The sequence below is a fragment of the Ophidiomyces ophidiicola genome, assembly GCF_022830035.1.
Source record: "Ophidiomyces ophidiicola strain CBS 122913 chromosome Unknown scaffold_9, whole genome shotgun sequence".
Classification (NCBI taxonomy): Eukaryota; Fungi; Ascomycota; class Eurotiomycetes; order Onygenales; family Onygenaceae; genus Ophidiomyces; species Ophidiomyces ophidiicola.
In genome coordinates this window covers 540,518-562,150 of record NW_026054649.1, presented here as the reverse complement: position 1 = coordinate 562,150, position 21,633 = coordinate 540,518, and the positions used below count along the sequence as shown (strand labels likewise).

General features: G+C 47.6%; 6 protein-coding genes across 6 annotated transcripts; 3 read left to right on the top strand and 3 right to left on the bottom strand.

The window, feature by feature from the left end:
* Positions 1 to 910: 910 nt before the first annotated feature.
* On the bottom strand, positions 911 to 3,113 carry PTR2_3 (peptide transporter ptr2; the record flags this gene model as incomplete). Its single annotated transcript, XM_049252141.1, has 7 exons — positions 911 to 1,658; positions 1,732 to 1,918; positions 1,987 to 2,126; positions 2,205 to 2,313; positions 2,373 to 2,521; positions 2,589 to 2,769; positions 2,876 to 3,113. 7 exons carry the CDS (start codon positions 3,111 to 3,113, stop codon positions 911 to 913), a joined length of 1,752 nt encoding a protein of 583 aa, XP_049109024.1.
* A 1,440-nt stretch (positions 3,114 to 4,553) lies between these two features.
* Positions 4,554 to 6,674, bottom strand: LOZ57_003086 (uncharacterized protein; the record flags this gene model as incomplete). The annotated part of the gene is made up of 7 exons (XM_049252140.1): positions 4,554 to 5,222; positions 5,278 to 5,641; positions 5,701 to 5,761; positions 5,825 to 5,915; positions 5,975 to 6,098; positions 6,166 to 6,337; positions 6,482 to 6,674. 7 exons carry the CDS (start codon positions 6,672 to 6,674, stop codon positions 4,554 to 4,556), a joined length of 1,674 nt encoding a protein of 557 aa, XP_049109023.1.
* Positions 6,675 to 8,337: 1,663 nt separating this feature from the next.
* LOZ57_003085 (uncharacterized protein) lies at positions 8,338 to 10,409 on the top strand (the record flags this gene model as incomplete). Its single annotated transcript, XM_049252139.1, has 2 exons — positions 8,338 to 8,395; positions 8,473 to 10,409. 2 exons carry the CDS (start codon positions 8,338 to 8,340, stop codon positions 10,407 to 10,409), a joined length of 1,995 nt encoding a protein of 664 aa, XP_049109022.1.
* Positions 10,410 to 11,299: 890 nt separating this feature from the next.
* LOZ57_003084 (uncharacterized protein) lies at positions 11,300 to 13,466 on the top strand (the record flags this gene model as incomplete). Its single annotated transcript, XM_049252138.1, has 2 exons — positions 11,300 to 11,814; positions 11,882 to 13,466. 2 exons carry the CDS (start codon positions 11,300 to 11,302, stop codon positions 13,464 to 13,466), a joined length of 2,100 nt encoding a protein of 699 aa, XP_049109021.1.
* Positions 13,467 to 15,222: 1,756 nt separating this feature from the next.
* LOZ57_003083 (uncharacterized protein) lies at positions 15,223 to 18,441 on the top strand (the record flags this gene model as incomplete). The annotated part of the gene is made up of 5 exons (XM_049252137.1): positions 15,223 to 15,857; positions 15,915 to 16,259; positions 16,703 to 17,029; positions 17,119 to 17,275; positions 17,338 to 18,441. 5 exons carry the CDS (start codon positions 15,223 to 15,225, stop codon positions 18,439 to 18,441), a joined length of 2,568 nt encoding a protein of 855 aa, XP_049109020.1.
* Positions 18,442 to 19,008: 567 nt separating this feature from the next.
* On the bottom strand, positions 19,009 to 19,671 carry LOZ57_003082 (uncharacterized protein; the record flags this gene model as incomplete). Its single annotated transcript, XM_049252136.1, has 1 exon — positions 19,009 to 19,671. The coding sequence occupies one exon, from the start codon at positions 19,669 to 19,671 to the stop codon at positions 19,009 to 19,011; it is 663 nt and encodes a 220-aa protein (XP_049109019.1).
* Between the last annotated feature and the right edge of the window lie 1,962 nt (positions 19,672 to 21,633).

Sequence of the window (21,633 nt, the reverse complement as noted above, 5' to 3'; positions counted from 1 at the left end):
TCTCAAATCTCTCGCTGATGGAAGAATTTGGCCCTGACTTTGAACTGTAGCACGTGACCAATCGCCTTGGCCGGGACTTCCTGCCATAATATCATCTCTACGGAGTAACTACTCCATACCGCCCTCCATGTTACTCGATACGAAACTCTAATGCGGAGTAGATGTGTTAAAACAGCAGAATTACCCCTGGAAGATGGCTGGAATAAGGTCGAATAATACATTTATGGTAGGTTAGGCCTCAATATAATTTCAGAATAAATATTCTGTACCCCCGTACCTACATAACTACATATCTTAAGCTTGCTTTGGTCAAAAAGCTCAGAATCGCTTTAAGTGTATAAAACAGCTAACACCACGCTCTTTCAAAATATTTGTCTCGGTCTTCAGAAAGCAAAGAATAAAATCGCTCTAACAGTCATGATCATTAGAATTACGAAACTGGCTATCGGTTGTTACTCCCACTCAACTTCATCAATGTAGCGTAACCGTAGCTCCAAAAGCTGATAATCAAGGCAGTGCTGATTCTGGCAAATATTAAGATATTGCAGCTTGTATACGGATTTAAGTTCAGCTGTCTATCATTTGAGTCTTTTAATCCGTAAAAATAAATACAGTATCAACATCATGTCTTTCAATCACACATACATGCATACGTTCATATAAGCCGTAGGAATAGACGATCTCGTTTCTCATGATTCTATCATTGTACACATATATATATGGTCAAATCTCAAATCTGGGATCAAAAAGCACCGATGGTTTTAAGTATTGCTGAAACAAATGTCTTTCATCCGCTTCTAGCAATAGTGATAGTACATGCACTGAATTAGACCTATAGAGACAAAGATAGAGATGTATAACAGTTACCAAAAGGTAGAAGGGAAGAAAAAGAAATAGTTACTGGTTTGCTTTATCCATTATTTGGTTTTCTCGTCTCACTTTCGGGCTTCTCCGGATCTGGCATTCCGGATCTACTCGAGCCAGATGACGCCAGCGACGATTCAAGGTCTAATTTATTCAGCTCGTAATCAATCTTATCATATTTTCGGAACTTCCAGTAAAACAAGACGGAGGACAGGCCCATTGCACCCGCCAGGCAAGAATACAAGATCACCATATTAGGATCCTTGGCAGCCGGACTGATTGCCATGCCTAGTAAACTGGCTACACACGCTGTCAACTGGGTCAGTGACTGCACGACTGTTTTCATGTCACGCGGGGCCTTGCTGTAAGCGTATTCGTAGGCAGTGACGAAGCCAAAGATTTCGCCAATGGCGAGGAATACGTAGACTGGCATCTGGATCCAAACGTTGACGTTGTTAGGGATTCGGCCGTTTTCGGAAGCGGGACATGCAAATGGTCGGTTGTAACAGGGGCCAGTAGAGTATATGAGTTTCTGAAGGCCGGCAGCATAGGCCATGCCTGCGCCGCAAAAAATAAAGCCGGCCGTGATACGAGCAATTGGTCCAAAAGGAATTTTATGTTTGGCCAGGACGCCATACATTGCCTGGATGATAGGCCCAAAAATGATACATGCAACCCCAGAAAATGCTTGGATCATATCATTGGGCACACCGTGGAGATTCATCTGACCGGCCTGAGAGACAAGATTGTTGTACATTTGATTGATACAGAGGTAGAAGATCAAGAATGAAAATCTGGAGTATAATGTTCGGTTAGTTTTGGTCTAGGAGGTTCGAAAGCTTTCATAACGGAGGATTTTTCACATACATGACTCGACAGGCAATGAAACCTCGCTTCATTTCATCTACGAAGTGATCACTCCATGGAACGGTGCGGCCATAGTGGGTCTGCTGGTAAGATGGCTTGGCATGGTCCAGTTTGAAGCCGCTTTTGCTAGCACAGATTACAGTCCTCGCTGCTTGAGGTAAAATATTTCCTTGTGGGGATATTTTTACTAAGGGGGGTGTATCAACGTTAGTAACAAGTACAAAAACGATTCAAAGATGTCAAAAAAAAGCTTACCCAATTTTCCAGCCCAAATCAAGAGCAGGACTATTGCTACGCAAATAGCAGACACTGCGAAGACATAAGACTGCCAAAAGTCATATTTTTTCTCCAAAATAGTAACCGGGAAAGACGAGAGAGAAGCAACATTAGTGAACCTGGACCTCTTATTAGTAAAATACGGCTAAATTCATCATCAAGGATAGGATACTATGATCGGGGAATAGAGGTCATACCAAAAGTAAGCATTGAATATAAACTGCAATGTTCTGGTCCCGTCCACTACAACTAAATTACCGTTCTTTCGTTGTACAAGCTGTGGTTTCCGCTGGATATATTGGTCTCCTGTACAAAACAATTAGGAATGAATCAATTGCTAGAACTAAGGGGTATGGAAAGCAAACCTAGAAAAGGGGAAAATGCTGCCTTAATTGATCCAACACCCAATGCAATGAAGATCATTGAGACAATCAAGCCGCCTAGGCCTGCGCCGTTGTCTAAAGCTACTGGCAGTGAAGTCGTCACGAGGATGATACTGCCACAAATATAGAGTCTGCATCGATAACAAGAACAATTAGAAGGAGCGTTTCGTAGCGTGTTCTTATGGGAAATTATCTCACGTTAAACCCAGTATCAGCGTTTTGTACCGGCCCAGCCACATATCAGACAAAACCGCAAAGAGGATTGGAGTCAGAAAGGAAAAGAGGAAAAAGGCATTCGAGATGTTCACAGCGGTAGCTTGACCCAAACCCAAAGCACCGGGTACGGCATGGTTGCCTCGAGGGTTTTGCATATAATTCTCTGTGTATCCATCATTAACTTAGCTACACCTGGTCCGTGATATCATTGTGGGAAAATTGAGATTTTGGGTTTGTAATCCGTGCAAGAATGAATAGTAAAAACTCACGCCATGGAGCAATCACTCCGTAGTAGGTAAATCGTTCTGCAGCGCCAGCAAAAATGACCGCCCAGGCAGCAAAGGGAATACGATCGATAACGTGCGGGAGGGTTTTGATCTCCTCCTCGGTAGCATCACGAGGGAGGGAATCAACCGGAGGCATATTCTCATCTAGAGAAGGCGCAAGGTCTTCAAACACAGGCGCATTGACTTCCTGCCCCTTTGTTTGGGGAGTTGAGTCCGACATTGCCCATGAACTTTGACTGTTTAATCGGAGTATGTATGTAGTATAGGCAGCAACAAAAGATGAGCCACTATGGCACCTTATGTAACTATAAAACGTCGAGAATGACTTGGGTGCAGTTGCTCAGCAAGCATTCACGTTGATACGATGACATTGGGCACCTGGCCGGATCTGACAGACAAGAAAATTTTCTGCTGCATGATTGATGAGAGACAGGGACCTCACAGCCGTCACCCAAGCCGAGCCCAGCTTTACGGACCATGAATCTGGGTCAGAATACTAGCTATGCATGGCAGCATACCGTCCTGCTATCGCCTTTCCGGACTTACCATTCCGTAGTCCGCGACATATTGTTTCGAATGGAGTTCTCGGTACGGGGTATTACAGCAAATTCAAAAGATTTTCGGGAATCCCATGTTCTCTCTCGCCTCTTAGTTCGCCAAGCGGGTAACTGACCAATCTAGCTTCTCATCCGGTTCAGAACTAGCAGGCGTATAATAATAATAATGATTGCTAGCATAGCGGCAATACGGGTATGGGGAGCTAATGCTCCAGGAGATCTCCGACTAGCCAAGCGATCAATCCAAGCGTATTGCTTATTCGAGCGGCGCTGGCCAATTCCAGCCTAGAATTGAAATAAAATTTTGCTCAAACCCGCTCGTGATCAACAGACTCGAAACAAGAGCTCGGCTGTAAGGGATGTGGAGTTCGAGGTTTGGTAGGGGGTCCGAAGACACCAGGTCAGGTGATGGCGGATGCGGCGTTTTTATTTTCCGTTAGGGCTGTGCCAGCACCGGGTTTGTCAGCATAGTTGCTGGCATCTGCAGCATCAAACTTGCGACAGCCACGGAGTATGTTTGGGGGAGCCATCCTCCTAGATGAGCGGGATGCGGTCTACTCCATCAGGGTGGCCTCCGCGTGAAGACCAAGGTGTTGCAATTTGCAATCCCGCGAGGAACTTTCTTTTGCTATCTTCTTAAATATGAACCAGAGCCAATGCGTACCTTGATGGCGGGGAGGCTAGCAAAGTATGCGCCCACGCGCACGATGGATTTTTCACCGCTGCACCGGATTCCTTGTTTTTTTCTTGACGTCGGCGGTTATGTGCTTGATATTTCTTTTTTTATCTCGTCTTAGCTTCGGAGGTAGATCTCGAATCGGATTTTGTTGAGACGGCAACGGGATACCGAGACTAAGGATGTCTTGACGGGAACCTTGTTGACATGCTTTAGCAAGCCGCAGGGCTGGGCACTTCACTTCAAGCAGCAGTAATGGCAGTTGACCTGGGCCATCTGGAGCAGGGGCAAGGCTGAACAACTCCTGATAAATGACGATTTGCTTTTGTGGTGGCAATGTCACGGAGAAATCAAGACGCGGAGATAGTTAATCCCTGTGTAGCTGAATTCCATCGTTATCTAGTACTACTAGTTGAAGAAGAAAATTTTATTTCGCTGCCAGATGTTGAGCCAACGCTCCATATCCCCCTTCAACGCAAAATGCTTCACGTCCCTTAGCTCTGAGCATGGCTGCAGCCATGCGCCCTGAGTCCCCATCCGTGCAAACTACCAGCACCGGGCCTGGCCCAGGTGGGTCTGACATTCCATATTGGCCCGAATATTTTTGCCCCTCGTGTATTGAAACTTTCCATAACCATGTTTCCCCATCGAAGGCTTGCTTTAGTTCATTCCATCGTCGCTGTACTGCTTCCGCCTTCCCGTAAAAATCCTCTTCCGTTTCTGGGAGTGGTATATTCCGCGAACCGGGGAGGTGTGAGCAGGCAAATGCATCTGTAGGACGAATGTCGACGACAGTTATGTCAGATGTCAGCGTATTATGTTTGGTTGAGACTTGCGGCGGTAGGGTCGGAGAGGACGGTGCTGTGGATGGGCCAGAAGACAAAGCGTTGTGGTAGGAATTAGTAGTGGAGGCTGATGATGATAATTCTGTGCCAGTTTCGGGTGATAGTACAGTTTTGCATGTATCGGGAAGCGGTTCCTGATCAAATGGAGCGCTCAAGTGGTCGCCATTCCCGTAGGAGAGCAGGGCAGCAACTTGTGTAGGTGTAAGAAACCATCGTTCATCATACGGATCGAGGTCACAAGCAAGAAGGTTCTGCAGATCTCCAGTTAGCAGGGGTGCAATGGACGTCGAATGGGGGAGAGGCAACCTGATTATAGATTGCAGGAAACTCATCCTCTCCAAGTTTTTTGAAATAAGTGTCCATGTATGGGTACGGCAAGTCAGCACAAACAAAAACACAAGAGATTTCTCCTGTGGCTGGGTTCGCAAGGTCAGAGAGGCAGCCCTCTGTCTTCAGGGCTTGAAGGTAAGTAAGTAATCCGTGCAAGGATTCGCCAGATGAAGGCCCCGCAATAATACCATGCCGACAGAGTTGCATCGATGAACGGAACGACTGAGCGGACGCTACTGTTTCAAAATGGTCGATTGTTTCCCTCCAGGGGAATTGTGAGCTTTCAAATCCGGGAAAATGGCGAGGGCCTGGTGTTGGATCTCCAAATACATTGCAAACGCTTGAGAAAGCCCTTAGGTCAGCAAGACAATCTGAAGTGATATCGAAGCGGATTCCTACCCAATGATCTTCACGGACGGTTTTTTCGATTTGAGGTAAACGCCTGTACCGCTAACACAACCTGAAGAAGGTACTCAGTATAAAGGTGCTATACGCTTCTCCCAGAAAAACTCGTAGTTCTCACCTCCAGTTCCAACGGTTGCGCAAAAGACGTTTATCTCGGGGAGCTGTTTAAATATCTGGGCGCCAGTCCATTGGTAGTGTGAACCCCAGTTCTAAAGGGGTAGTCAGATTCCGTTTTTGGGTGTTATATGAAAGAAAAGAAATTGCGAACATGATCATTATCGTACTGCCCTAGGTAGCAAACACTTGAATCTTGCGCAGCAAGTTTCCTTAGTCGGTTCATTATCCCCTTGGGATCTGACGGCTCTTGCTGGGCGAGTCCGCCATAAAGCGCTCTGCCTCAGTTAGCATCCCAATATATCTAAAAGGGGGGTATTATCTAACACTTTCAAACCAAAAAACCTCAATAGTCTCAGGGAATCAACGTGCTTTTTGTTTGTCACGTAAGCGGTTACATCATCATGGCCCCAGAGTGCTCGAGCGATGATTCCAAGTGAAAGGACCGTAGACCCTGAGCTCGCTTCCACAATTGATTTCTTATCGGCTCCTGGCTCATTGAGGAGCATTTTGAGTGCTACATTCGCAATCTCAGCAACGGTCTAAATAGACCACCCATTGGATGTAGATAAGGCAAAAAAGGACAAAAGGCAATAAATCGGTGGCGACCCTAGCTATCAAAACCTAGGGGTCAAGAGATAAAAGATACAAATCGACATACCTGGCAAGGACTTTACATTCTGTGCTGGTAATGCGGTAAGCATCTTTGCAAAGATCCGAACTCCATCTTGCCGTAAGGGATTGAGGGCGTCAGGTATCTCCACAAGAGGTAGTGGTGGATTTTGATCTGGGTCAAAATACTGATCGAGCGCGTTTGGGCCTTTGAAGACGTTCAAGGGACTCGGTGAACCCATCGTTTTCACTCTTTCGTCTTGTGGTATGGTATTGCCATTGAGCGACTGGCCCCAGGTGCGATATTTGAAAAAAAAGCCCAGAGACACCAAGTCGAGCAGGGAGCGTTACATAGTTCATTCGACTTCTGATGTGTTGCATCCCTGCAAAAGAACCAAGTACAAACATGCAGCAAGGTCTAAATTGAACCCGCTCAAATCCGTTCACCTGTCTAGAGCCCATGGCCCACTACGGAGACCTATATTAGTCTGTAATCAGACTAGTGTTCGGTACCGCCCTTCCGATGAAATCAAGGAAAGAAAATCCTCCCCGTAACCAATTATTGCCCGCCGACTCTGTATGCACGGACGGGGACAGGATTATTGGCTCGATGCGGCTTGCCCATTTCGTTTCCTGCTCAAACCCGCTCCTTGGCTTGAGACCTCGGCGAGACGGTTCTTAATTGAGTCTCGGGTCTATAACGGCGGGTTTGCCGCGGGAATGAGCATAGCGGAATTGCAAAAATTTCTCGCCCAAGAGGCCAAAAGCACTTGGGCGGTAACACGCCTTCCAATTCCTGGCTAGCGTGCCGGTTTGAGTTTGGGAGAAATATTGAGGCCCACTGACTCCCGCTGCTTTATGCAGGAATGAGGCGACTCCTTCGAATGTAATCCATACGGAGTAGCTATAAACAGTTGGTGCATTCTGGTTTTCACGTCTAGGTTTCGGTAAATCTGCGACGGGCAACTCTTGGGCCAATTAAGGCATTGGCTCCGCCGTGGCAGTGAATGACAATATAACAGGCCTATTTTGAAATCAGTATTCCTTTTGGCATTAATATCGCGCTTTTGATCTCGATCACCCAGAGGAAAAATAGAAGCTGTACTGTACACCGCTGATAGTCCCAGACATAAGTCTGCTAGGAAAAGTGGATATAACGAGAGTAAAGATGGTTTTGTAATCATGCTGTAAGCTGCCCCGATATACAGGAACCCCCTACTCTGTACTCCGTACGCGTAGAGCTAGTTTCCCACCATTTGTCTTCTGTTTCTGTCTTGTGCGGTGTCAAGGCTTTGGCGCAAGACAGCCAAGTCTGAACTGTGTGGGTGAAGATGTTAGTCGGAGGCGCGCTAAATGGAGCGGGGCCATCCTGCTTATATCAGCACCCTAACTCAACCTCCAACCTCACCCTCTAGGCAATTTTATTATCCCTTTCTTCCACGCAAGCAAAAAAGCAAAATTCTCGTTATAGTGTGTGAGTCTGGCGATCCCCGACTGACATTCCGGTGGCCATGGCTCCTGGACGGGCCTCATGCTGGCCACACTCCTTGGGTGCCCCCTGACCTCGGCGACACCGCTATTTATTATCGTCCTGCCAAAACCTTGTGGGAAACCGCGATCTTCGAGAGGGGCTTAACAATCCGCCGTCTCGAAACCGCTTGGTATCTGGGCCTACCCGCTCAGGTGGAGCCATCTACTCCGTACTGAGAAGGAAAAGCCTGAGCTCTCTGCGGGGCAGTAGATGACTCTGAAGGCCATCCGGCCAGCCAAAACCCCCCTCTGCGCCTCAGGTCTTAAGGTCGCCCTGAGGATTATTACGACACAAGAGCTATCGGTGGCGCTATTCACAACTCTTATTCTCTTCAATAAACGAGGTCCTAGATAGGCTCAAGGAGGTATTTGGCAATGGATTGTCCAAGCAGCAAAAAGGCACATATTCGCCTTGCAGGAACAGATAAATCCGGTGTGTAAAGCCCACGCTTATTCAAGCCCGCGAAACGTCAGAGTTCTCCCATATTAACACTATTTTCACTTCATTAGTGCTCGCGGATGTCTCCAGCAGTCAGGTTGCCAGCGAAACGAACTTGTGGTACCTAGATTTCCGTCTTCATGCAAGTGTAGCGAAGGAGGATAGCGGCCCAAAAGGAGATATTTTCAGTGTTGAACTGGATGCAAAAAGCTCTCTAGCTGAGAGCTTCCTTGAATCTTGCTTAAACGAAATTACGGCTGGACCAAACAGTCCAATTATCCCAATTCGTTTCCTCCTGCCGTCCACCAATGGTTCGGTTGTTCGAAGTGACTTTCTAGAACGACGACTAGAGTGCTGTGAACGTGTCGCCAATGTTGTCTCCTTTCTCTCTCCGTTGCAGTCCGTGAACGCTGCTCCCTACCAAGATGTTTCTGTCACTACCCCAGCCACGGTTCTGTCAAAGGCGATTGGTGCTATCCGTTTACATCCTCATGCTTCTTTTCAAGCACTCGATGCCGACTTGGTGAATCGATTATCCTTTTCGTGGCTACTACCTACACCTCTATCACCACGTCGCATCGCTTGGGTTCAGGGCCGTGAAGATATTGACTGCCTTGAGCGTGTACTTAAAGCCGCTGTTGCGATGGGGATCAAACTCGTGGTTATGGACGAACGAGGCCACTGGCTGCAAGATTTTCAGTCTCCTTGGGCGCATTATCGTGAAGCTTTCGTTGAGGTTGATATAACACCTAACGATGGATTCCCACAACGAGTGGCAGATGCCGTGAAAGCATACCCTAAACCCATTGATGGCATTGTTACAATCAGTGATGTTCGACTACCTGGCGTAGCCAAGGCATGCCGGATACTCAACCTTCCCTCGGAGGATCCTGATGCGTACGAAGTGGCTGGTGATAAAGGCCGCACGCGACTACTTGAAGTAGTGGGAGCCAATGAAAGTTTTGTCTTGGAAAGTGCTGATGGGTTGGAGGCGCACCTCGCAAACCGCTCTCAACAGGGTCTACCACCGCTTTGCTTTCCCCTGGTTGTAAAGCCAGTCGTGGGTTGGTCCAGTGACTGCGTCACCAAAGTGCGCAATGAGACTGAGTTGGTAGCTGCCGTCCGAAAAGCATCAGATCGCCATGCCGATTCTGCAAAGCGCAGTACCTCTGTAGTGGTAGAACCTTACGTGGACGGGCCCGAAGTCGATGCGAATTTTGTCCTTCTAGATCAAGAGATACTTTTCTGCGACATCAACGACGACTTTCCTAGCCCGGCTGATCTGAGAGAAGATGGTGCTAAGGCTAGCTTTCAAGAAACCCAGAACGTGATCCCTTCGGCGTTGTCTGCAGTTGAAATCGCGGCAGTTCAGGAACAAATGCGAGCATCAGTCCTACGTCAGGGGTTCAAATCTGGGGTCTTCCACTGCGAGGCTCGCGTTCGGAACTCACGAGCCAGATATACAGTCCAGGAGGGTGGGCTGATCGACCTCAAGACAACGAAACCAGAAATTACGAGACCAGAAGATATCGAGGTTTATCTTCATGAAGTGAATGCTCGACCCGCCGGGTATCTAGAGTCGGTGGCAGTGGCTCTCGCATATGGGGTCGACTACTATGCTACCAGGATGCTATTGGCACTTGGTCCAGACGAAACCGCTCGTGTACGGGCATTGTCCCAACCCTTCCGGGATGGCCCGCAATTCCATTTATCAGTAATGATCATCCAACAGACTCAAGCAGGGATCATGAAGACGGTAGACGCGGTAGTGGAGTTCCTGAACAAACACCCCCACATACGGCCGAACGTGGTGGACTACTACACGCGCAAGAAAGGAGGGGACATTTTGGAGGGTCCGGATGCGGCGTCGTTGTGGTGGATCGCGTTCTTCTCGGTGGTGTCCCGGGTATCGCGGCGGGATCTCTTAGAGCATGTCGAGTATATCGAGTCACATTTTGAGTATGAGACGGACAAAGGGGTGGTGCAGATAAGGTCAACAAAGCCTTAAGCTTGTTTTTTCTTCTTTCTCTGAAGGGATGATATGAAAGCCTTTTATGATGGGTTTATGCTGAGCGTGCTGGAAGCGAAAAGTGATAGAGACCGGGGTCGGTCAGGGGTTCGATAGATGTCCTGCATACTCCGTACATAGATTCCAAAATAGATGTTACATTCTTAGATCCTGCGTGCATTCTCCATCGCCAGTGCGTCCTTGGGTGCCATGATCACCTTATCTACGGAGGACAGCTCGACGTATTGCCCTACTTGATCATCTATGCAGTCTTGCCCTGCTTCCTCCACTGCTCGCTTGCATCCCACGCCTTCTTCGCCTGAGCTGTGGCGGTCGCTTGCGTGAGGTGTAAGTATCCCATGCGGCCGCTTTAGTGGTTGCTGAGTCACGGGCAGTTCAAACTCTGCAGATCAAACCGTCCAAAAACACGCGCAAATCTGCTCAGGCGAAGACTTTTGCGTTCCAATCACAGAGTCGATATTAGGCGACGACAAGCGAGCGAGCGCCGGACTGCATTTGAGCATGTTTTGCCTCTCGGAAGAAAAATAGAGGCACTTCGCGTGGCAATAGAGCCGCCCGCTGGAGAATTTCATGCCCCGTAAACGCCTTACCGCACCAGTCACAGCAGAGGGAATCGTGATGATCAGGGTCAGGCCGACAATAAGGCAAAAACCTCCCCCTTGGCAAGTCGGTTCTTGAGAGGAATTCCTCGGCGATGCAGTCTCCTCTCGGGCTGGACCCCGTGATGGGAGGTTCTCGCCCTTGCTCAAAGATCCTGGTTTTATATCGGCTTGATTCTCTTCTTACCTCTTCTTTCCTCCGCCTTTTTCATCACTGAAAACCTCAGTCAACAGCTGAGCTGGAGGAACAGACCTGGGCAGTGCTTCAGCATGAAGGTCTCCACGGTTGCTGGCCTGTTGGCCTTTCTCACTTTGTTGGACACAGCATGCGCCTTCATTGGAATGGGCATCACCATGTACAAACCGATCTGTGCGTTTGGTTGCCGGGCAGCCATCGCATCGGCCATGCTGTCATGCTCCGACCATAGCAAGAAGGTCATGACTAGCCCAAGCTGCCGAGCCGGCGATACCCCATTTCTAACGACTCTGGCATGGTGCATGAATGCAACGTGCTCCGGCGGCCATCACGGCCAAACGAACGACAAGCCCGTACCGGTTTGGAAGTTGGAGAAGTACTGGGCGAGCAAGGCGACTGGCGATGCCAGCGTGTTGCCTAAGTGGTCTTATGCCGACGCTTTAGCGGAAATCAAAGAGCCCCCAACCCAAGAGTGGCGCAAAGGAAAAACACTCAACTTCACTGCGCGGGTGTCTCATAGTGCATGGGATCTCAACGTGAGGACCTTGTCGCATTTTGAGCTGGCCGAGGAGCGGCACAATCGATATGCGTGAGTACTGTCTTATTACCCCATAAACCGAGCTTTCTGGTATATTTGGCTAACGGGGTCACCATAGCGTCATTCTGGCAGTTGTAGGCTTTGGAACCCCTATCTTCTTTACTCTTCTCAACGGCCTGCCATATATGACCGGTTTATTTGAGAGACTGAAGCCGTATCTGGTGTACCCGTCAACTGTTGGCACCTATCACGTTCGATCATTGCCTTATCTCCTCGGCAACCCGCCCACGGTTGGCCAGGGAGCATATATCGCAATGTTTTTTGTCCTGAATGTCATTTTAACCGCGGTCGGATATACTATCAGTCAGCCCAATACAATTTTCGACTCCAGCTACCAAGAGGTTATGGGATATGTGTCCGCTCGAACCGGCGCTCTTGCTTTTGGTCTCGCACCACTCGTCTTTCTCTTTGCTGGGCGAAATAACTTCCTGCTTTGGGTAACCAATTGGTCACACTCGACCTACATGCTTCTACATCGATGGGTTGCTCGTATTTTCGCCATCCAAGTCATCTTGCACTCCATCACCGAATTAGTCGTTTATATCGATATGGGCAAGTTCGAGGTCGAAACTAAAAAACCTTACTGGGTCTGGGGCATCGTCGCCACACTCTTTGTGTGTATTATGTTGGTGGCAAGCTTATTGTGGGTACGGCGCTGGTCCTACGAAGTCTTCTTGATTTCGCACATTATAATGGCGTTATTTGTCATTGTTGGCTCTTGGTACCATATTGAGCTTCTTTTCACACGGAAGTGGGGTTACGAATTCTGGATGTACGCCTGCTGTGCAGTCTGGTTTTTTGACCGATTGTTACGTGTTCTCCGCATTGTGAAAAATGGTATTCGGTCTTCAAATGTTACCGAGGTGAGCGAGGATATTGTCCGCATCGATGTCCCGGACGTCCGGTGGACCGCCGCGCCCGGAAGGCATACATACGCCTACTTTCCCTCGCTGAGAATGTTGAGGCCTTGGGAAAACCACCCTTTCTCCGTCGTCCCCACCGCACTCCTTCGACTACCAGAGCACCGCCTCAGCAAATCCACTCCTACAAAGGCCCTGTCCTCTGCCTCCTCTTCAAACGGGGATGTAGAGAAATCTGGCATGCCTGCTACCACCACTACCACGCCCATCCCAGAACCCCATGGTAGAAGTGAAAGGTATACCACAAGCGGTATCACACTGTATGTTCGCAAATCAACCGGAATAACTAGCTATTTGAAGTCAAATAAACAGCTCACCACCCTCCTGGATGGACCATACCCAAATAATCACACAGGGCCTGTTCTTAAATCCGACCGCTTGATCCTTATTGCCGGCGGCATCGGCATCGCCGGTATTCTGCCGTTCGTTGCGTGTCACACAAACGCAAAATTATATTGGAGCGTACGTCAAACCTCTGAGGGACTGGTAAACGAACTACAAACAGTGCTGGACGGGCTACAGGAGAAGGAGGTCCGTGTGGGCAGAAGATTAGAAATAGAAAGGTTATTGGAGCAGGAAGAACAAGATGGGTGGAAGAAGATTGGGGTGGTGGTGTGTGGACCTGGGGGATTATGTGATGATGTGCGGGCGTTAGTAGCAGCTAAAGGGCGGCAGCAACGGGGAGTTTTGTGGGAATTGGAGGTGGACGCATTTTCCTGGTAAACGACGATGACGAAATTGCAACATTGGGGAAGGCTCGTTTTTTTATTGGAGCCTGATCAGAAAAATCATGGAAAAAATTGTTTGATCTTTTGCCTTAATATATATATATCATGCATATGGCCATGCTGTTTATAATTGTTTGACTTTTCCCCCCCCTCCAGTCAAAGATAATTTCATTTCAAGTATATCACAACTTTTTTTTCTCGCCTTAAACTTGAATTTTCTTCATCCTAGTGCTTCTAGTTCCAAGGAAAACACTACCATCCTAATGTGAAGAAGAAAAGGGTCTGTCCTAATCCGCGAAATGCATACCAGAATCCTGATTGGAGTCGTAGCATTTTTGTACTGCTTAGAACTTCATTAATTACTCAGCAATATGGCTCGAGGATGGTACACATGTAACTAACTAGCTCAGAGACGTAACGGCAAACTGTGTAAAAGATCAAAAAGCTCGAAACTACTCATAAGAGAAGAAGTTTGCAGGCAAATGCTTACATGTCCTGAGACGAGACATGGAAGTAAGCTCAACCGGCTGTTCGTACGGAATATTCCGTTCTCACCCTCAATTAAACTTTAGGAGGTAGACCCAACTTGTGGGGCCAACTAAAAGAAAAGAGGAGCTGTTATCTTATCAATCACGATTCATCTTATCGATCTCCGAAGCCCGAACAACGTCCCCGGGATAAGTGCAGCTTCGCCTGCAGCAGCTGCAGAAGTGGGAGGATATCATGACAGAAGGAGCATTGCATGTTAGCAGACGAAGCTTTCGGAGATCACTGACGAAATTAGTAAAATATACCCCAGCAGAGAGCTTGCAACCTGTCCACTTATTGCAATATTCAGCGGTCAAATGGAGGCAAAAATTCAAGGAAGGTGTGGGAGAACGCTATTTAATCTTTCGGTGGCAACGAGTGTCACAGCGACAGAATTTACACACTGAGTTTGACTTTCAAACGGACCAACTTAGACTACTCCGTTCCAATGGGCGGACGTTTCCGATCGCCGTTGGACATGGATGTTATCTTTTATATTCTATCAACTTGACATCTTTCTAATATCAGCTTCATGAAAGTCAGCTGCCACAGGCTTTTAAAAATATCATTGGCTTAGTGTTTCCGATTTTAGTAACCAGTATATAGAAGTGAAGATAGATTTTCATTAGATATGTTCTGTATCTGAAATCAACAGTGGATGGGGTATCAAGATAGCAATTTCCTATTACGGTGGCGACAATTGACCTCTCGATGGCGACCCAGGGAGCCCAATAAAAATAGGGTACAAAGAAAAAGATCTGCGTGTTAAAAGAGAGGACGTTTGGGAGCGTCACACACGCCCCCATGGCGATAGGGGCTGACAATGAAAACCTTAGTTCCTTCTAAGACATTCAGCTTGCAGTTCACCAAAGAAGCCGAAGGCTGGAGCTGCATTACAGACAGCTTGCAACCAACTCTTCAAAACCGGGGTCCATGCCATCATAATCCGCGGTATGATAAGCGAATTGAGTAGTTCGGGGTTCGGGGCGGCCTCCGTACTCATGACGCAACTGTAAAATTAGCTGAACACTGGAAGGTAATCAGGTTGGCTCTTTCATCATACTATCGAGAGGTTGAGCCCTATAAAGAGAGCTTCAGACCCGAGCGATTTTCAATCTTAAATGGATTGTTATCCAGGATTTTTAGCTCATTATACTACGGCATCAAAAGAGAGGAAAACATACCAAATCTTCTCCAATACTTTGTTATTCTGCTCTCCCAAAATGCCTCCTCGGGATTTAAACGGCATCGACAGCATCAGCGAGATCGATGATATCAAAGTTCAGGCCCCCGAAAAGACGATTGGGCGAACTAGCACACCACCTCCAGCCCCAGAGAATTCTCAGCTCCCAAATGACCTTAGTCCAGCTACCCTCTCTACTCGCAAACATCCCAAATCAGAAGAGGTTGTAAAACAAGTCATCGACTTCTTCCTCCAAAGCTGGAAGTTTAAGAACGAAGAGAATAAAAAGAGCTTCGTTAATCAGAGCCAGCCTTGGTTTATAGCCCTAAGCTGCCCCTTATCGCTAGATGAAAGGCTGCACTGGGGCTGCCAGCTCATGACGTTTGACTTTTTGGTCGACGATGTTTTGGATTCCATGTCTGTCGAAGAAGGGCTTGAATATACATCGAGGATCATGGAATGCGCGAGTGGCAAGCGGCTTCCTGATCGCAATGTACCGGCTGAGTGGATCGCGTATGATCTGTTTGAGGAAATGAGGGCGGCAGATAAACAACTAGCAGATGAGCTGTTGGATGATACCTTAGAAATCCTGACTATTCAGGCGGATCCAAAACGGTTGGCGCGTATGAACCTGCATGAGTACTTTGCATTCCGAGAGGTCGATATGGGCAAGAAGTACGTTTCCTTAATACCTTTCTTCCAGCACCCTGATTAAGTGCTAATACAGCTTAGCTTTATTTCCGGAATTATGCGCTTCTGCATGGGTCTCCATATGACCGTGGAGGAGCTCGAACTTGTCAAAAGTCTTGAATCAAATGCATCAAAGCACACCAGTCTTGTGAATGATATTTGTAGTTTTGAGAAAGAGATTGTTTCAGCCGAAGCAGGTTTCGACCTTGGAACAATGTGCTCTTCATTGCCTATATTCATGGACTTGCTTGGTGTGGGTGCGCCAGAGGCGAAACGTATTATCTGGCAGGCAATTCGCGCCTGGGAAGTCCGACATTCTGAATTGGTCGACGAGGTTCTCCGTCAGGATCCGAGTCCAACCATGAAGGCGTTCTGTAAAGGACTGGAGTATCAGATAACTGGAAATGAGCGGTGGAGCCTTATAACGCCTCGCTACAACGACAACCGAGGGTTTTCATGTCACTGATGGATGTTGAATTGACGGCTCAGAGGAGCCGTGTGGACGTGGCTATATTATGTATGTGCGCACATGCAGAGCTAAGTTCAGAGACTATATATAGTTAGTTGAATAGTTACATACCCAGGAACTTGAAGGATAGTTATCTATCCCCTCACAGAGTATCATCTTGCTAATGTTTGGTGTTCGTTGCCGAAAGAAACGCGTAAATTGTCGTGCTTGGGGGCCAAAGCTGGCAAGTTTAGCCGGAGGCGTTAGGCAAGTCGTGACGATGCGGCTGCCGCCCGCAATAGACTTTAGTGATTGGCCCAGAGTATGCGGCTCACACACCCAAATCAATCACGTGATTATATATTTATCATTATCTAATCAGCGGCGCTTTCGCATTCACAAGAACCAAAGTAATGAGTATGGATCTAACTTCAATTTCCGAGGATGGCCCGATTATCTACAATTTCTCTCATGCCGATTTTGAGATCGACCCTCCACAAAAGTCTACGCTCGAAAATGGCCGTATCACACTCTCAGAGGCTCTAGATCGAGAAGATGATATGAGGCTCGAATTACGATATGTTGAACAAACGAGGCAATTTTTCCAAATTATATACGATCATTGCCAGGAAATTCAAGAAATTGTTGCCTCTCACTGTGGTTTGAGCCCTGAACGTGTCCATGTCCCAGAAATATCTACTCCTGAGGGGTTAGTGTGGCGCAACGGAAATTTCCATGTCTCTATTCCACTAGATATCGATAACTCCGGAACACCTTTACCCCAAAGCTTTGCTTGAGGGTGTATCTGCCGTATAAAGTAGGGGAAGCGTTCTCCCCCAATAATGTAGATGAGAAAGCTCGGTCTGAGGCCGCGACTCACATCTGGATCAACGACAATTGCCCTGACATTCCGATTCCAACTCTACGGGGATTTGGCCTCCCGTGTGGTCTTAGTGTGAGTATATAGTTTACATCTAGCTATAATAGCTTGTTATACTAATATTCGGTGGTGCACAGTTCTTTAAGCCCAGATACGTTCCACTCTGGCCAAGGATCAAAACTTATATCAGCCGTTTTTTCTTATCTTTTTTCAAGAAAAAACTATTTGCTGAGTATATTCCACTGCAAAGATCCACCTTTTTGCGTCGCGGCTACACTCTCATTGACTGGGTGGCCAGTGACGAAATCAACCTGTTCCCTATTGCCCTTTGTATATCACATACGGAATCACAGTTCCGAGCTCTTTACCGATCCATGTCAAGAATCATTCTTTCTCTTGCTAAGATTCCACAGTCTCGGATTGGCTCTTGGACTATAGATGATGGCGGGTGCATTCGACTATCTAACCGCCCAACACTTCGTCATTTATTTCAGCTGGAGAACTTGTCTATCTCATGTGGCATCCCACGCAACACAACTTATAAAACTACTGATGGTCTTCATCTTGACATCCTTGCCAGCCACGATCAGCGTCTGCGCAGTCAAGATAACGCTGCTACCAATGAAGCCGATGCCCGGGCCCAAGCTAAGGACCTCGTGCTTATGAGAGCGCTACTGGATAAATTCACAGATTCTAATCTACGTAATGGCCCATTTGTCATGCAAATGACAGACCTCTGCCTTACCAACATTTTTCTTGATAGGGACTGGAATGTTAAGTATATCATTGACCTTGAAGGTGTATGCTCTCTACCAATCGAACATTTGCAACCTCCACAGTGGCTGCTTACGATGAAGGCGGTTGTGGATGCAGTTCAAGACAAATATCTTGAGGAATTTAAAGAACGTTTTGAATCGTTTGCAAAAATTTTTGAGGAGGAGGAAAAGAACACCACCTCCACTCAAACATTCTGTTCTCAGGCCGACATCATAAAACGTAGCCTGAAAACCGGAGGATTTTGGTACTGGCATGCATTACAAAACCCGTGGGCCATGTTCAATATTTTTAGAAAACACATTTTGCCACTTTATGATGCTGTTCCCAATGACATGCTTCGAGAAGCTGTATCACCTTTTTGGGAGCCTAGAATGCGATCATTTGTTTATCAAAAGACAGAGCAGTATGCACGTTATTGTGAAGAGGTGCAAAAAATATTCAAAGATGGCAGGGAGATATACTAAGTAGCTAGCTATTTCATTTTTTAAGGTGGACTACAGAGTATATAGTCACTTACATACAAATTGCAAAGACGCAAAAACTTGGCTGGCTATAAACAAAGTTCGATACAAAGTTCGATACAAAGTTCGATACAAAATAAAGGTATCACAATTTAGACAAATGTAATGAACTCAAGTGAAACATGGATAACTACTACACATGTGCTTGCATGAAGCAAAAGCGCAAACAACGGAATTACAGCCAGTGACATGACAAAAAAAGGGGGGCATGATGGTAAATTTGTCAGAAAAAGGCAAAGAGGCAAAGAATAAGTACGCACAATAAGCAAATAAAATAGCCAATAAAAATGTCGTATTGACAACTGGTATTCCGAAGTTGCATTGTTTGACATTGCTTTGTACACAGACAATGTAGTGACAAAGGGTTTTACCAACGCCGTCTTGGGGACTGCGGGGAGGAAATCCTCTCTAGCATGCTCCACGCCTCTGCAAGGCTTTGCTCTGAAGTTGCAGCTATGTCCCGAAACTGAGCTGCTGAAAGTAGGCCTGTGGGTCTTGCGTCTGTCAATGCTAAATGAAGTTCACGCTGTCCTCTATCCAAAGTATGGCTTCTCCTTCCTCTAGGAGGGCTAAGGTGACGTTCCCCGTTATCTTGACTATAAATGCTAGAGGAGCGGTATGGATTGTTGTTTGGGCGCAGCTGGCTCCAATTTTCCCTATGTTCTTGGCTGTAAGTGCTGGAGGGGCGATTTGGACAATTGTTCGCGAGCCACTGGCTCCAATCTTCTCCATTATTTCTGTCATGCGTACTAGAGGGTCGGTTTTGGAGGTTGTTTGCACGCAACTGGCTCCGATTTTCCCCATTATCTTGGCTATACACGCTAGAGGAGCGGTTTGGGCGGTTGTTCGCGAACCATCGGCTCCAATCTTCCCCGCCACCACGACCAGCGGCATCGTTTCGCGTCCCCGAGGACCCATATTCGGAAGGCTGAAATGTAGTAGAAGTGGGGGTCGTGATGGGTGCAACGCGACCTCTCTGATATTGGCCTTGCCCGGCATATTGAGGAGCAGTAGTAGTGGCCCAAGTACACCAACGTTTAACGGATGACTCGGGTCAAACATAACTTGTATGGTTCCTCTATCCCCCGGGCGGCTACCTTCATCGGTGGAAGAGCTGAAGCGGCTAATTTGTTGTGTCCGGCCACGCCCATCACGTCCATTATAAGATGCCATGCTTAGTTTCTGTATTCTCAATTAACTACTTAGATAAATCACCGCCCTAAAACATGATTCTGAATAGGTCCTTACCTGCGTTGCAAGAATCCTTTTGACACTCAGTTCAAGGTTCGTTTCAAGCGCAATTCTAAGTCTTGTTTTGGAATCTTGTCTCGTTGCTGAAGAACAGGATGAGATGCGTTGAGAAAATGCCGTATTTATGTTGAAGAGAAAAATGGCAGTGCTCTGCCATACAGCTAGGCAACATCACCATTTCGACTTTGCCATAGGGGAGCCTCGTCGAATGTTCCGTATCCAACCGAGTTATTTGGGCCACGGAAGGAAGGTAGGCACACGGGGCCACAAAATAAACCAGGCATTAGAACATTCAAGCCCTCTTTGCCAATCCCTTTCTCAAGCACACCACCATCACGGGCAATCCCGAGCGTGATCAAGGTATTTTGCGGCTTAGGCTTTGGAAAATAGCACATCACAGGCGGGAAACAAGTATGCCCAGGTTGAAAGTGGAACATCCCGTTTTGTATGCCTATTACACTGGATCATCCGTCTCACGGTTGCGGTACATGCTCAAATGAGGCAAGTTAGCGCATCGAGCCCCAGATGGGCACCTACCCTGGTCATAATTTGGTGAATAGCCGCAGCGCGTTTGGCCCGGTTGAAGAGCTGGAAGAAGCCATGGTTCGTTACACAGGATAGTGGGCTGAAGCTTACGTTTTGGTCCCCAGTCAGAAAGTAGAACAGCGGTCCTGACAGAATTCACCCAAGATAGACAAATCACCGGTTTAAATAGGATCCACTTCACTTCGGAGCGTTTTTCCCACCTCGGCGGCTAGTAAAAAACGCCAAAGAATATATCTTGTACGGCGGTAATCCAGAAAACGGCTCATGAGGGGCTTAGACCTATGCCGCGGGTAATCCCGCGCCTCTCGGGTATCATGAACGCTAATCTCTTGGGGCGTTGCTCCAAAAATGGGGCGAGGACCTCTTCCCGTAGCAAGAAATGTATTGGGCACCCAGGTATGTGATGGTGCATATTCCAGGAGAGGGCTTCCAGGGCCCGGGCGGTAAGTAGGCCAAACCAATTAAAAAATAGGGGTAAATTTGCAACGTTGGAAGCTGAACGGCGTTCAGTGCCAAATCCGCCTTGTGGAGGGTAAGAATGAGAGTCCAGCCCGTCGAGCTGATGAGTCGCGAGGCAGCAACCTCGACAGGGTGTGCACATCCATTCGTTGTCAGTAGACCACGTGTCCGGCGACGGAATAACTAAAATTGCGACCTCATGCTTTAAAGTTCTCCTCCTGTTTCATTCGGGCTCAGAACTTTGCGTTCTTGCACACAGCATTCGACATTCTGATTTTCGCGATGCGAACGACAAGGGTGCCAGCCGTGCTAGCGGAATGTCGAACCATCGACTGAAGGGGCTATGATGGACGATCCCGCTTTGCAGGCGCCAGTGCAGGGCCTTCTGCGAATCAACCATGTTCCCGTTGCTAGTCCACCAGGCGAATGAATCAGGAGACCAGCCCCTATTGGCAGTGATAATACCCTCTGGATCACTTGGACTGCGGATATTCTACTGCACGAATAGGAGACAGACTTCATTTGTTGGCTTCGCGGCCCCCAAAAGATTTTTGTCATTTAGGATGAGAATTTCCTCTTCTTTTTCGGCTCTCGTCGGGCTTTGCTGTCATCCCGCTGGAAACCGCCAGACTCTAGTTGATGCCTATTATGCCGTGGAGCTGTTCGGGCTTGAAAAATACACACGTGATGCCAATGGTGAGTTGGCACAATGGAGCGCGTGAGCAAAGCCGGAAAGCAGGGTACGAAACTAGACCCAGAGTCTGCGCCGCGAAGGAAATGGCCTACATGGCTCCTATCCTGACTACGTGTACTCCAATGGGAGTGGTTAAAGCTGGCGCATCCCGCTAAATTTCTTGCCCCCCTCTTCCTCGGATACTT